The sequence below is a fragment of the Electrophorus electricus genome, chromosome 2, assembly GCF_041902795.1.
Source record: "Electrophorus electricus isolate QZ-2024a chromosome 2, ASM4190279v1, whole genome shotgun sequence".
Taxonomy (NCBI): domain Eukaryota; kingdom Metazoa; phylum Chordata; class Actinopteri; order Gymnotiformes; family Gymnotidae; genus Electrophorus; species Electrophorus electricus.
In genome coordinates, this window is record NC_137498.1 from 18,462,103 (window position 1) to 18,474,696 (window position 12,594).

At 42.4% G+C, this 12,594-nt stretch overlaps 1 protein-coding gene across 2 annotated transcripts in view; it reads right to left on the reverse strand.

Annotated features, from left to right (window-relative positions):
- The window catches only part of map3k5 (mitogen-activated protein kinase kinase kinase 5), a 36,215-nt gene that overhangs the window by 16,388 nt on the left and 7,233 nt on the right, over positions 1–12,594 (reverse strand). For both annotated transcript variants that reach the window (XM_027029545.3, XM_027029544.3), the window contains exons 2-7: positions 10,717–10,856; positions 9,359–9,382; positions 6,723–6,916; positions 4,590–4,758; positions 1,719–1,825; positions 197–367 (exon numbers count right to left, since the gene is read on the reverse strand). In XM_027029545.3, coding sequence (XP_026885346.2) covers positions 197–367; positions 1,719–1,825; positions 4,590–4,758; positions 6,723–6,916; positions 9,359–9,382; positions 10,717–10,856 — 805 coding nt within the window. The remainder of the gene's footprint in view (positions 1–196; positions 368–1,718; positions 1,826–4,589; positions 4,759–6,722; positions 6,917–9,358; positions 9,383–10,716; positions 10,857–12,594) is intronic.

A 12,594-nucleotide genomic window follows, 5' to 3' on the forward strand; every position in this document is an offset into this window, starting at 1 on the left:
GAAAGAAAGAAAAAGAAGAGAGTGACAGAGAGAGAGAATCAGACAGATAGAGAGAGAAAGAAGAGGATGAAAGGAAGTGTAATGTTTATGTCAATATTTACACTCTCTGATAACCATTGTCAGTAAATTAATTTCTCCAACTGAAAGGCGTTAAATGGCTCCAGCGGTGCAGCTGGGAGGGGGAGTGTCTGCTCACCACTGTATGCTACTGTCCCGGCTCTGCGTGTCTGTGAAGTGGGAGTCCAGGAACATGTCCTTGTAGATGCGTCCCACCAGGCAGTAGATGTCTGACGCCACCTGGTCCTCGGCCTCAAACAGCGGGAGCATGATGTCCAGAGCACGCTGCCTGTCCCCTGACTGGTTCCTCCTGAAGAGGGACGGAAAGGGAGAGAGGGAGAGAAAAGGGTGTGGAAAGAGAGAGAGAGAGAGAAGGGGAAAAAGAGAGAGAGAAGGGTGGGACAGACAGTGAAAGAGCGAGTGACAGAGGAGGGAAAATACAAAGAAAGAAAATACAAAGAAAAAAAAAAAGGAAAGAGCATTTAATTTCAGATTTTTTTTTCTACATCAACATTCTCTTTTCTTTGCTATGTGCTCCTCCATCGAGCTCCCCCTCCCCCCAGCTGTGGCAACAGGCAGGAGCTGCAGGTTGTGGACACTGACCGGCGACTGACGCAGTGATGTCACATATTTCATATTCCAAACCAGCCGGCTTAATGCAAGGCCAAAGAATGAATTCAATGTGCTCTAGCCTTCAGCCCAGACAAAATGAAGGGGAGAGAGACAGAGAGGCAGGGGAGTGAGAAGTGGGGAGAAAACAATTAGGAAGAGGGAATGAGAAGAGGGGGAGAGAGAAAGCTGAAAATTAGACTTATTTGAGAAAAGAGCAGGGGACAGACTTAAGGATTAGAGAATGGTTTACCTTTGTAGGAATACCCCAATTACTTCACAATTTTATCCTCATTTTGTCTCTCTACAGGCCAATTCTATGCACTTGCTCCACTACCCTCATTCACCAGGCATGAGAGTAATACTCTGCTATCCATTATACAGCAGCATCAGATGACATCATCAGCTTGAGGGTTTTTTTTTTCTTTTTCCATCTCTTCCGTGACACACACATGAGTCACTCAACACTTCTGGCTTTGAGGCGTGACATGATAAACCGTCCCCAGGGCAACAATTACCAGAGAATTGAATGTTCCCCTGAGAGTTTAGAGTCCCTTGGTCCTGCAAAACCTCTCTTTTCATGCAGCAAATGAGTATGATTAAAACTCCCCTCACAGAACAGGCAGCTATTTTTTGAGTATTGGTACTTGAGTTGTGACAACTGCTGTATTATTTTTGGGAACTGGAAACATTATGAAATACACTGCAAGTGTTTGGAAGAAAAAAAACAGGTTGTAAAGGGCATCTAGCTACCAGCCTTGAGCATATTACTGCCATAGACACATGGACCAATATTTCTGGAAAATAAGACACATGCAAACAAACAAGAAATCTCGCAAACACTTGAAAAGCACTCATTTGCATATTCACACAGTGTTGGTGTTGTCACAAACAAACAATCCTCACGTAGACGCATGTTGACACATCCATCCACACACACACACACACACACACACACACACACACACAGGCCCTCTCTTCTAGAGATATAATGTGCAAAAACACACACACACACACACACACACACACACACACACACACACGCAACTCACCTATTGAGGGCAAAGGCATAGTGGAACTTGATGTGAGGATTGGCCACAGGCTCAAATGTTGGTAGTTTTTCTAGGGCTTCAACCAGCTTCACAATAGACTCATAATCCTGTAAAAGAAATACACGTATGAGTAAGAACCTCCACAGAGATTTGAAGCTGACGTACCGCTGTGAGGAAAGGTCTGTGAACTTTCTGTGGCCTGGATTTCTATGTTATTATCTCAGATCTTCTACTATGTAACACATTTTATATGTCATCTTTATTAAAGAAATTATTCAAATAATCAAGGTTATTAATGGATAAAGTGAACATCTGTGAGCCAATATATGCAATATGGTGCAATACTGTCTAACCAAAACAAATTTTAGAGGACCTTCAAATTTTAGAGGAAAAACAGTTGTTGAGGCTAACAAGACTGGAGGAGGTTGCAAAAGGATTTCTAAAGACTGGAATCCAGCAGTGTTGCTACATGCTTGAAAAGAGCACACCACCGAATCATCAGTCATGTGACACCGATCCCGAGGTTGGTGGCTACGGGCCTACACACATTCCTGGCACTTAACGACGTGTGTGTATAGGAAAAACACTGACCAAGATAATCAACGGTGACTGCAATTATCAGTGGAAGGATCCCATGGAAAAAGCACTGAAAACAACTGCTGCCAATATCAGGTTTGTTACCACCTAGATGTTCCACATCACTACTCGAGCGGCATTCTGTGGACAGTCGAGACAAACATTTAACTTCTTGGTAGCTGTACACAGCAATACATATGGAGACACTGCACTCAAATATCTACAAACATCTAAACCTCATCCCAGCTATGAAGCTGGAGAGAATATAATGATGGTTTGGTTTGCCTGTGTGGACAGATTGCAATCACAGTTATCTAAGAGTTCCAAGGTATTAAAAAAAAAACAAAAAAAAAACATTGTACATTTAGCTGATGTTTTTATCAAAAGACTTACAATTATGAGTGAATACAACTTGAGCAATTGAGGGTTAAGGGCCTTGCTCAGAGGCTCAACAGTGGCAACTTAGCAGTGGTGGGGCTTGAACCAGTAACCTTCCGATTAGAACACAAGCTCCTTAACAACTGAGCTAGTTGCAGCAAAAATCCAGAAAACATTAAAAAATAAATCACACCTTTTCCATCAATGAGCTTGATTATGTAAAGCATTTATTTAATAAAGACATGGTTCATAAAATGTTTTGTGATTTTTGTTATTTATTAAAATGCATTTTATTCATCTCTGTTATTTAAATGACAGTGACAAGATCATGTTTTAATTTCCATTCATAGCAGCTAGTATTGGTAAATATTTTATTCAATGATAAGGAAAAATCAAGGGACACCCAGCAGTGTCTTTAGTATTGGTATATATGAATCATTTTACAAATCGTTCATTGGCCAAGATCAAGATCATTTGATGGTCAAGATTCAATCCAAGCTCACAATGAACAACAACCTTCTACAGAGTCTTAAAATCCTATCTAAATTTAGGACTAAACAATTTGTCCTTAATTCATTACACTGTTTAGAATGCACCAATAAACTATCACTTCATATTTAGCAACTTGCACTATTATTGAAACCCTCCTATGCTCCTATGTGCTCTGATCCAACTGCACAACAATCATGCACCAATAACCAAGTTAAATAATTCAGTTAACCTTTATCATTCATTGTTGTTATTTATTGATGATGGATATGACAGTGGCTCTGTGCATGGCAAAGTAAACCTTGATAGGTAGGGTATAGTGGGGAAATCAATGGACAGAAGGCCTTCGAGACTGAGCTGAGTTTCATATCTCTGGGTCCTTGTCTCACACACACACACACACACACACACACAATACACCAAAAATATGTGAATAAATATTTAAATCTTTGCAAAACAGGCTGCGACAACCACCACTACTGTGTTGTAAAGCTATCCCTGTCTACCTATATTCACCTTTCCCAGTTTCCTTTCACAGTGCTCAGATCAGCTCTAGGAGATATAGCTGTTTGATACATTTTAGCCTATAGGAGTTACAAACACCATCGGATTGGACTTCCACTTGATTGGACTTTCTCTAACTCCAGTTGATTAGACTATACATGTTTGGATCACGCCTGCATCTATTAGACTGAACTGTCTTTTTTTTTCTTTTTTCTTTTTTTTAAAATTAGACTGGTCTACATACTTCAAATTTTCTGTCTCCTTTAAAATTTCACTCATGGTCTACTTCCTTTAGGCTCGCAGCCAGCTGGAAATCTGAGACAGCCGGGCTGAGGACAAACAGTCTGGAGACAGCCTGAGCTCCTTAAACTCCTTAAACATTTACACGCAGGCACTCAGAGGGTCCGGTTCCAACTCAAAACATGCATGCTTTGCATTTCCCCAGGTCACTTCTAATCAATTTACTACTGAACTGATGTGGTCAAACATTAACTGTCAAGAAAAACCCTTCATCCATCTTGACAAATGTTGCTTGTTTGAGCTATTTAAAGGGTTAAACTGTGTAATACCCCCCCCCTCAAAGTTCCCTAGCAGAAGTGGCTAGAGGAAGTGACAGAGGGTTTATTGATTATAAATTTGTTTCAAATGGTAGATGAGCTCCGCTGCAACGGCACCAGAGAACGTTCAGAACTGCTGTGGCACTAGAAAATAATTACACACTCTTGAGAAGGTTTCCATGGTGAATGCAGCTTTTTTTTTTTTTTTTACTGTGCAAACAAAATTTGACTAAGAACGCCATGGGTATGCTGCTTTTGACAGAATATAATGACATATAGTAACATTAGCACTGAAATAATGAGTTTCATTTCAAGAAAAATGTATAGTTAAACATTTTCAAGGGTGGTTGAGAGCCTGAGTTTATACCTGTATATCTCTGTATGACAGCAGCAGGTTGATTACGATGTCCGCTGACAGGCACTCCACATTGTCCAATCGATGCTGGATCCGCCCCAACTCTGCCGCTAGCTCCGCCCCAGTGTAGAGCTCCCGTGCTTTCCGGATCTCATTGAGAATGGTCTCCCGGAAGTACTGGCTGCAGGGACACCACAAAACACGGCACATTCAGCCCAGCGTTCAATGTCCGGGCCTCCTCTCTCCATCCAGGTCTTTAGCCCCATCTCCGGCTAGACCACACTGATCACGCCCAGATGGCCCTCCAGCTAGACAGGGTGCAACTCTAGAGTCATTTAGCATTACTGAAAGGGCACTGGGAGGTCCAGGAAAATACAACTGCTGACTGGATGGCAGTCCTTGAACACTGGGTTAAGAGCTTTTTACAACATTTCTGTCAAGAAGCTAAAATGGACTCATAACAGCTTAAGTCTCAACTACAGGTACAATTCTAAAAAATAAAAAAAAGACAAAAAAAAGATTAAAATATTTTGAGAAAATGTGACATACTTCTATTATATACACCAAATGTTTAAAACTGCTTTTCAGTTACTGTTCAGATACAGTTTCAGTTTATCACTTACTGTTCTTGGCTAAGCCTGTAAGAAAATACCTCTATATTTTAGAACATTTGCTTCTGAGTAACCCATTAGCACACCAAGTGACCATCATTCACACACCAACCCAGCAAACAGCAACATCTACAAACGGCTGAAGTAGAGCATGTCTGGAAATAACCAAACTGAAGCAGATGCTGTCTAGATTTGAACTCGAGGCACTTTGCCTTGACTCTGGCATCACACGCGAACTCTGCAGAATAAATAAGGAGTGGAAACATTATGGTTGGATTTCGTATAAAGTTGTAACGTCACTAAACCCACCCATGATGCATTTTTTTTAGTACAAATTGACATGTTGACACTAAGGGTGGTTAATGCAAATGGGCTACTAAAGTTCTGAGATGTAAGGTGTTTGTGCTAACCCAGAATCCATATACCTTGTATATATAGATTCTACAATTCTACATGAAACAGAAGTAAAGATTCACGGAGAAACTGATGAGGTGTGTCAGTAGGTGCAGCTGTGTGAAACATACGGCAGACATATGAGTTCACACCCTATTCTGTTCAGTATCAATGAGCAGCTGCTCTTCACAGGCTACAGAGCTGCTAATCCTGCCGCCATCTTGGTGACATGGACAGGATCGAATAGCGCAAAAACCAGGAAACATGTCATACATGTCATACATGTGCACAGATGAACACACACACATACAAACACACACACACACATACGCTCACACGCACACTTATACATACAGACACATACACACTCATACACACACACAGACGCACGCACACACACGCACGCACACACACGCACGCACACACATGCACACATACACAATCTTACACGCACACACGCACGCACACGCACGCACGCACACGCACGCACACGCACGCACGCATGCACACGCACGCACACTTATACATACAAACACATACACACACACACACACACTCATACACACACACAGACGCACGCACGCACGCGCGCACACACGCACACACATGCACGCACGCACACACACATACACAATCATACACGCACACACGCACGCACACGCACGCACGCACACGCACGCACGCACACGCACGCACGCACGCACACGCACGCACGCACACGCACGCATGCATACACACGCATGCACACACACGCATGCACAAGCTTTCTCTTTATATCTGGTAAACTTAGCTCTCTCTCTGCAGGTGGTTCAAAATCTGATCGGTAGGGACTGCGAGTTCTCTCAGTATAGTGGCTATGACTCAGAGAGCTATCAATGTTACAAAGAGGAACTCACACATTGTACAAACACACACACATGGACCTGCAAGTCCATTCACTTCTGCACCTTCCCTGTGATGAGTAATGTAGGTGTAATCATTAACACTTTTTAATCATGGTATGCAAACATAAATCAGAAACCTAACCGGGGTATAATAAAAACAAAGACAGACAGAAAGACAGAGAGTGACTGAGAAATGGCAGTGTTGTGTGTGTGTGTGTGTGTGTGTGTGTGTGTGTGTGTTCGACAGCCGCCCTCACCAGGAACTGGTCTGTGTGCTGGAGAGGAGCTGGGTCAGCCGGTCCAGCAGGGGCATGCAGATGGGCCCCAGCAGAGCCTCAAAGCTGGGCTGCATCAGCTCACTCAGCCCCTTGATCAGGCTGCTCTCACAACAGTACACCTTGTTCTGGGGTGTCACCATGTATGGGATGAACATGTAGTTAGCAGCGCACGTCTGGACATACAGAGAGCCAGAGAGACAGAGGCGAAGAGTGAGTGAGAGAGAGAGAGAGAGAGAGAGGGGGGAGTGTATCAGGCACATCATACATTAGCCATTATAAAGAATAATGGTTACTGCTGAAGGAGCATATGATTCAGCAATGTCAGCAATGGGAGACAAATGTGGTTCACACACACTTACAGACATACACAGACAAGGAGAGGAAAAGGAGGACAAGGAGCAGAGTATGACTGAAGGAATTCAAACATGTCTAGAAGATTTCAGAGCTTGGAGCAGACACTCACACATGCAGATCCACACCCGTACGCGCACCCACACCTGCGCACCCACATACATTTTATATATATATATAAAAACATACATACATACATACATACATCATTAAATAAATATATATATATCCGCACGCACGCACACACACCCACATACATTTTATATATAATATATATATATAAAAACATACATACATACATCATTAAATATATATATATATATCTCCGCACGCACGCACACGCATTTTATATATAATATATATATATAAAAACATACATACATACATACATACATCATTAAATAAATATATATATATCCGCACGCACGCACACACACCCACATACATTTTATATATAATATATATATATAAAAACATACATACATACATCATTAAATATATATATATATATCTCCGCACGCACGCACACGCATTTTATATATAATATATATATATAAAAACATACATACATACATACATACATCATTAAATAAATATATATATATATCCGCACGCACGCACACACACCCACACCTGCGCACCCACATACATTTTATATATATATATAAAAACATACATACATACATACATACATCATTAAATAAATATATATATATCCGCACGCACGCACACACACCCACACCTGCACACCCACATACATTTTATATATAATATATATATATAAAAACATACATACATACATACATCATTAAATATATATATATATATATATATATATCTCCGCACGCACCCACATACATTTTATATATATATATAAAAACATACATACATACATACATACATACATCATTAAATAAATATATATATATATCCGCACACACGCACGCACACACGCACACCTGCACACCCGCATACATTTTATATATAATATATAAAAACATACATACATACATACATACATACACACATCATTAAATATATATATATATATCTCCGCACGCACACACACGCACGCACACGCACGCACGCACACGCACGCACACCCACACAAATTGGCTGCATCATCTGCTGCCCTATCACAAGCTCATTCATATTTTAGGAAGTCAGGACATGGAGGGAGAGAGAGAGAGATTGTGTGTGTGTGTGTGTGTGTGTGTGTGTGTGTGTGCATGTGTGTGGAGATATATATATATATATAAAATGATGTATGTATGTAATATATATATAGCATGGTAGCATGGTAGTGGTTGTTTCAGTCAATGACTGATTTACAAAGCAAGCAATTTGAAACTCAGTATTTCCCCATGAAGCTCCATTTGCTGAGATCATTATTAATCATTATGACAAGAGCACTAACAACCCCTTTCTCTTTCATCTGAGCCAGACCAGGCCTTAGTTTATGTGTGCCAAACCCCAGCCCACCTGCTCTGCCTCTCCCAAACCCGTGTGAGCCGGCCCCGCCACCACAACAAAACCACTGAACAGCAGAGCAAAGCAAGAAGGCAAAACCAAGCCCTCGTCTTTGACAGGAAGAGGTTCAGGCACTGATGAAGATGTCACGCAGAGGATGGAGGTTAGGGAGCTGAGAGGTGGGTGCTTGCGGAAGGAAGAGAAAAAGAGAAGAAAAAAATAGACAGGCAGAGTGAGAGACAGAAAGGAGAGATAGCGAGGGGCAGAAAGGAGAGATAGCGAGGGAGAGAAGCACAGAGTGGATGGGTGAGAGCGAGACAGGTACAGAGTGGGGAGGCAGTGGGTTTCCTAGTACCTGCAGATGCAAAAGACATCTGATCCCCTAAAGCCACTTATAGCCTCAGTAAGCCCCACTGAGCTACTCACTAACCCCTGCTCTCCCCATCTGTGCTGAAACAGAGAGAGAAAGAGGGAGAGATGGAGGGAGAGAGGGATGGAGAGGGAAAGTGAGCAGTAAACAGATGGGAATACACAGAGAAAGACAGTGGGGAGGAAGAGAGCTATCCATTACTGGGCCAGATAGGTGCGACTTGCTGGAATATGCCTTTTATCTTGCTGTGTGACTGCTGTTATTGGATTTATTACAGCAGTGATGTAAAACATGTATAACAGTGGCTCTATGACAATAAACCTTTACTGCAAAGCTTCAATTGAGGTCCATCCATTATATGAGTTGGTGTGGGTGTGGGTGTGGGTGTGGGTGTGTGTGCGCGTGCGTACGCGCATGTACTCACAGTGTTTTTCTGGCACACAATCTCCTGCAAAAAGAAACACATGGGACATTTGTGAATTTACAACTTACAACGCAGCCAAACCACAAATTCCCAGCATCTGCATTGCGACCTTCACTGTAGGCGAGCTATGTGACCCCTGTAGCCACAGCGACCTACACGTACATGTGGCAAGAGCAGAATAAGGCATGAGTGTGTCTCTTTGGGCGATGCCCGAATACCAGTGTCCCTGCATGGCAATACACATTAACTCCTCACAAGCCTGTTTGCATGAGGTTGAAAAAGAAACAGGCATCGGTGGGAACTCATCGATCTCATTGTATAGCACAATGGAAGGCGTTGGAATTGAAATGACTCATCCTCAGCGCTAAACGTACCAGTGCAACGCTAAACGCTAAAATACTTCGGGCTTTAAATAGAGCACGGCAGCAAAACGTGGCAGTGCAATATTGTGAAAGCAGCTGCCTCAAACTCTGGCCCACGCTAGGCAAAAGCCCTTTCCAATATGACACCGCAACACAACACAGGGCCACGTTCACTGCACTCATTCTAATTCTGTGATTCTGTGTGTTCATCTAGTTGACCTCAGGAACAGAAGAGTGCACCTCAGTTCTTCTGTCAGAGTTGCAAGCTGTGCTTTACAGCTGCTGTGAACAATGCTAGCTAGAATTCTTGAGCTAATTTCCACAGACCTTGATTGACAAGGAAGTACACCTCTTTCCTTTCGATCCCACTCCCTCTGTGCAAGCCTTTCTCCAAAGCCTCTCCCTCCAAAGGCATGCATTCTTAGCATCTATCTTATTCTAATATGCAAAATAACTGCCTTCTTGTGAAGTATCCTGTTTGCTTAATGCAGGCAGTTGAATTCTTCAGTTGTTAATTACAGAGTGCAGGACAGTCACAAAGCATTTTTTTTTTTTTAACAGAGCAACAATTTTATGGATAACTAATAGAAGGTTTGAAAAACAGTTGCTTCTACAAAAGGTGTTATTGGAAAAATCACTTAATGCAGCCTTGACATCTTAATGAAGTCTTGACATCACTGTCATATTGTGTGACTTGTGATGTATCGGGGGATAGTTTTGAGAGTTTGGTAGCACATTGGGAGGAATCATTGGCATCTTGTGAACGAAGGAAGCTTAGGCTACCTGTACATTTACATTTATGGCATTTTAGCTAAAACCATTTTTCAAAGCAACTTACAATTATGACTGAATACACTTTGAGCAATTGAGGGATAAGGGCCTTGGTCAGGAGCCCAACAGTGGCAGCTTGGTGGTGGGGCTTGAAGCGTCAAGCTTCTGACCACTAATTGAGTACCTGAACCACTGAGCCACCGCTGCCCCATGTTATGTGCCTACCTGCAAAGATTGCAGCGAGTCTGAGTTTGAGTCACAGTAGAGAATGATGTTGTTGGCCATGCTGAAGCTCTCTCTCACTCCCAGGTGATAAAACAGTGACGGCTGCCGGAAAGCGTCGGTCATCTCCACCACTGCAATGTCTGCAGGGAGTAAGAAAGAGAGACAGAAAAAGAGACAGACAGAGAGTGAAGAATAGGGACAGAGGGAGAGAGAGAGGGAGACAGACAGACAGAGAGACACAGAAGGAGACAGGAATATTTAGATTGAATATATTAGATAGCAGAAAGAATGTCTTGTGTTTACCCTACTTGATTTACAAATGTGTGTTGAGAGGCAGAGCTCCATAGGGCCTGTCCCTAAACCAAGTTCTGAGGCCTTGAATGTACATACCTGCAGGAAGTCACTTCTTCTGACGTGTGTGAGCAAGTGAGAGACACAACTTCTGCTCATAGTTAAGCAAAAGGAAACATAAACGAAAAGGAAACTCAACACACTTAAACTGAAGCGAAGGGGCTAAGGGTAGAACTTTGTATACACAGCACACTGCATACTGTACTGCAGGTTAGCTAGCAAATCCTAATTAACATGGCCATCCACACAGAGCACCAGCAGGCTAACCTGCTGCCAGTTCTCACCCTCATAAACAATTCTCGCTCATAAACCCAAAAGTGGTTAGAAGACATCTGCTTATATAGCATTTAAAGAAATACTTTGTCAAAAATAACCCTAATAAATGCAAGAAAGGTAAGCTATGTCCAGAGTGCATACATATGTGCTGGAGGTTGTGAGAGAGTTGTCTATAGCTCTTTCCTGTAGTTTCACAATAACAACATTATTCAGGGTGAGGGAGTGCCCCATTAAGTGCCGGTGGAGATGTCGAACAGGCTAGGCAGCCTCACTAATCTCTAATGCTCAGATTACTCTCATACTTATTTCTTCTCTGAATTACTAATGCCTTGAAGTTAAAAATGGTAAAGTACAATAGGCAAGGACACACCTATACCCAGAGCTACACACACTTGCGCACAAATAAAATCTCCTTATTCACACCCACACAAAAAAAAAAGGTCCTCCCTCTTCTCACTTTGTCTCTGTGCCTCTCTCACACACAAATACACACTTTACAATAGGCAACACTTTACATCAAACATCACTTTACAAACTCATCACATATCTTGAAGAAATGCCACTGGTGACAACTGAATCATGCCTGAACTGTATTAATATATGGATGTGATTTATGCACCCATATATTAACCCTGTGCACCAACATTATTACTGTAACATTACTGTAACTCATTGACTCTCACTGTCTCTCTCTAGCTCTGTTTGCATGCTGGGTTTCCCCCTCTGCCTGTCTTGCATTCAGATCTGTGTTCTAGTGGAGCTAGGAACTTGGGCTTGCATGATTTGATGGCATTACAAGATGCTTTCATCTCATTGGCTGCAGACCCCCTCCCCTCCCCTCCCCTCCCCTCCACTCGCCTGCCTTTCTCTTATGCCTGTTCAGTATCAAACACACCCTTCAATTCAACTTAAACTGATCAAACAGCCATACCGCTGTCCTCAGTTGAACTCAATGTCTGCAAAGGGGAACCGAGAGATAGAGAGAGAAAGAAAACATTCTCCCCCTTTATATTTACACACACACACACACACACACACACACACACACACACACACACACACACACACACACACACACACACACACGTGCGCACACGCTACACAGGGGTGGTATGGGGGCTGTTGGTGGCTGGCGGTTTTGGCGCACAGAATAATTCGCTCTGGTCTGTGAGACAGCCCCACAGGTCCATTAGCAGTGGATCAAAGGAGCAAACTTCTGATTATGAAAAAGCGTAAGACATCTGTTAGCCT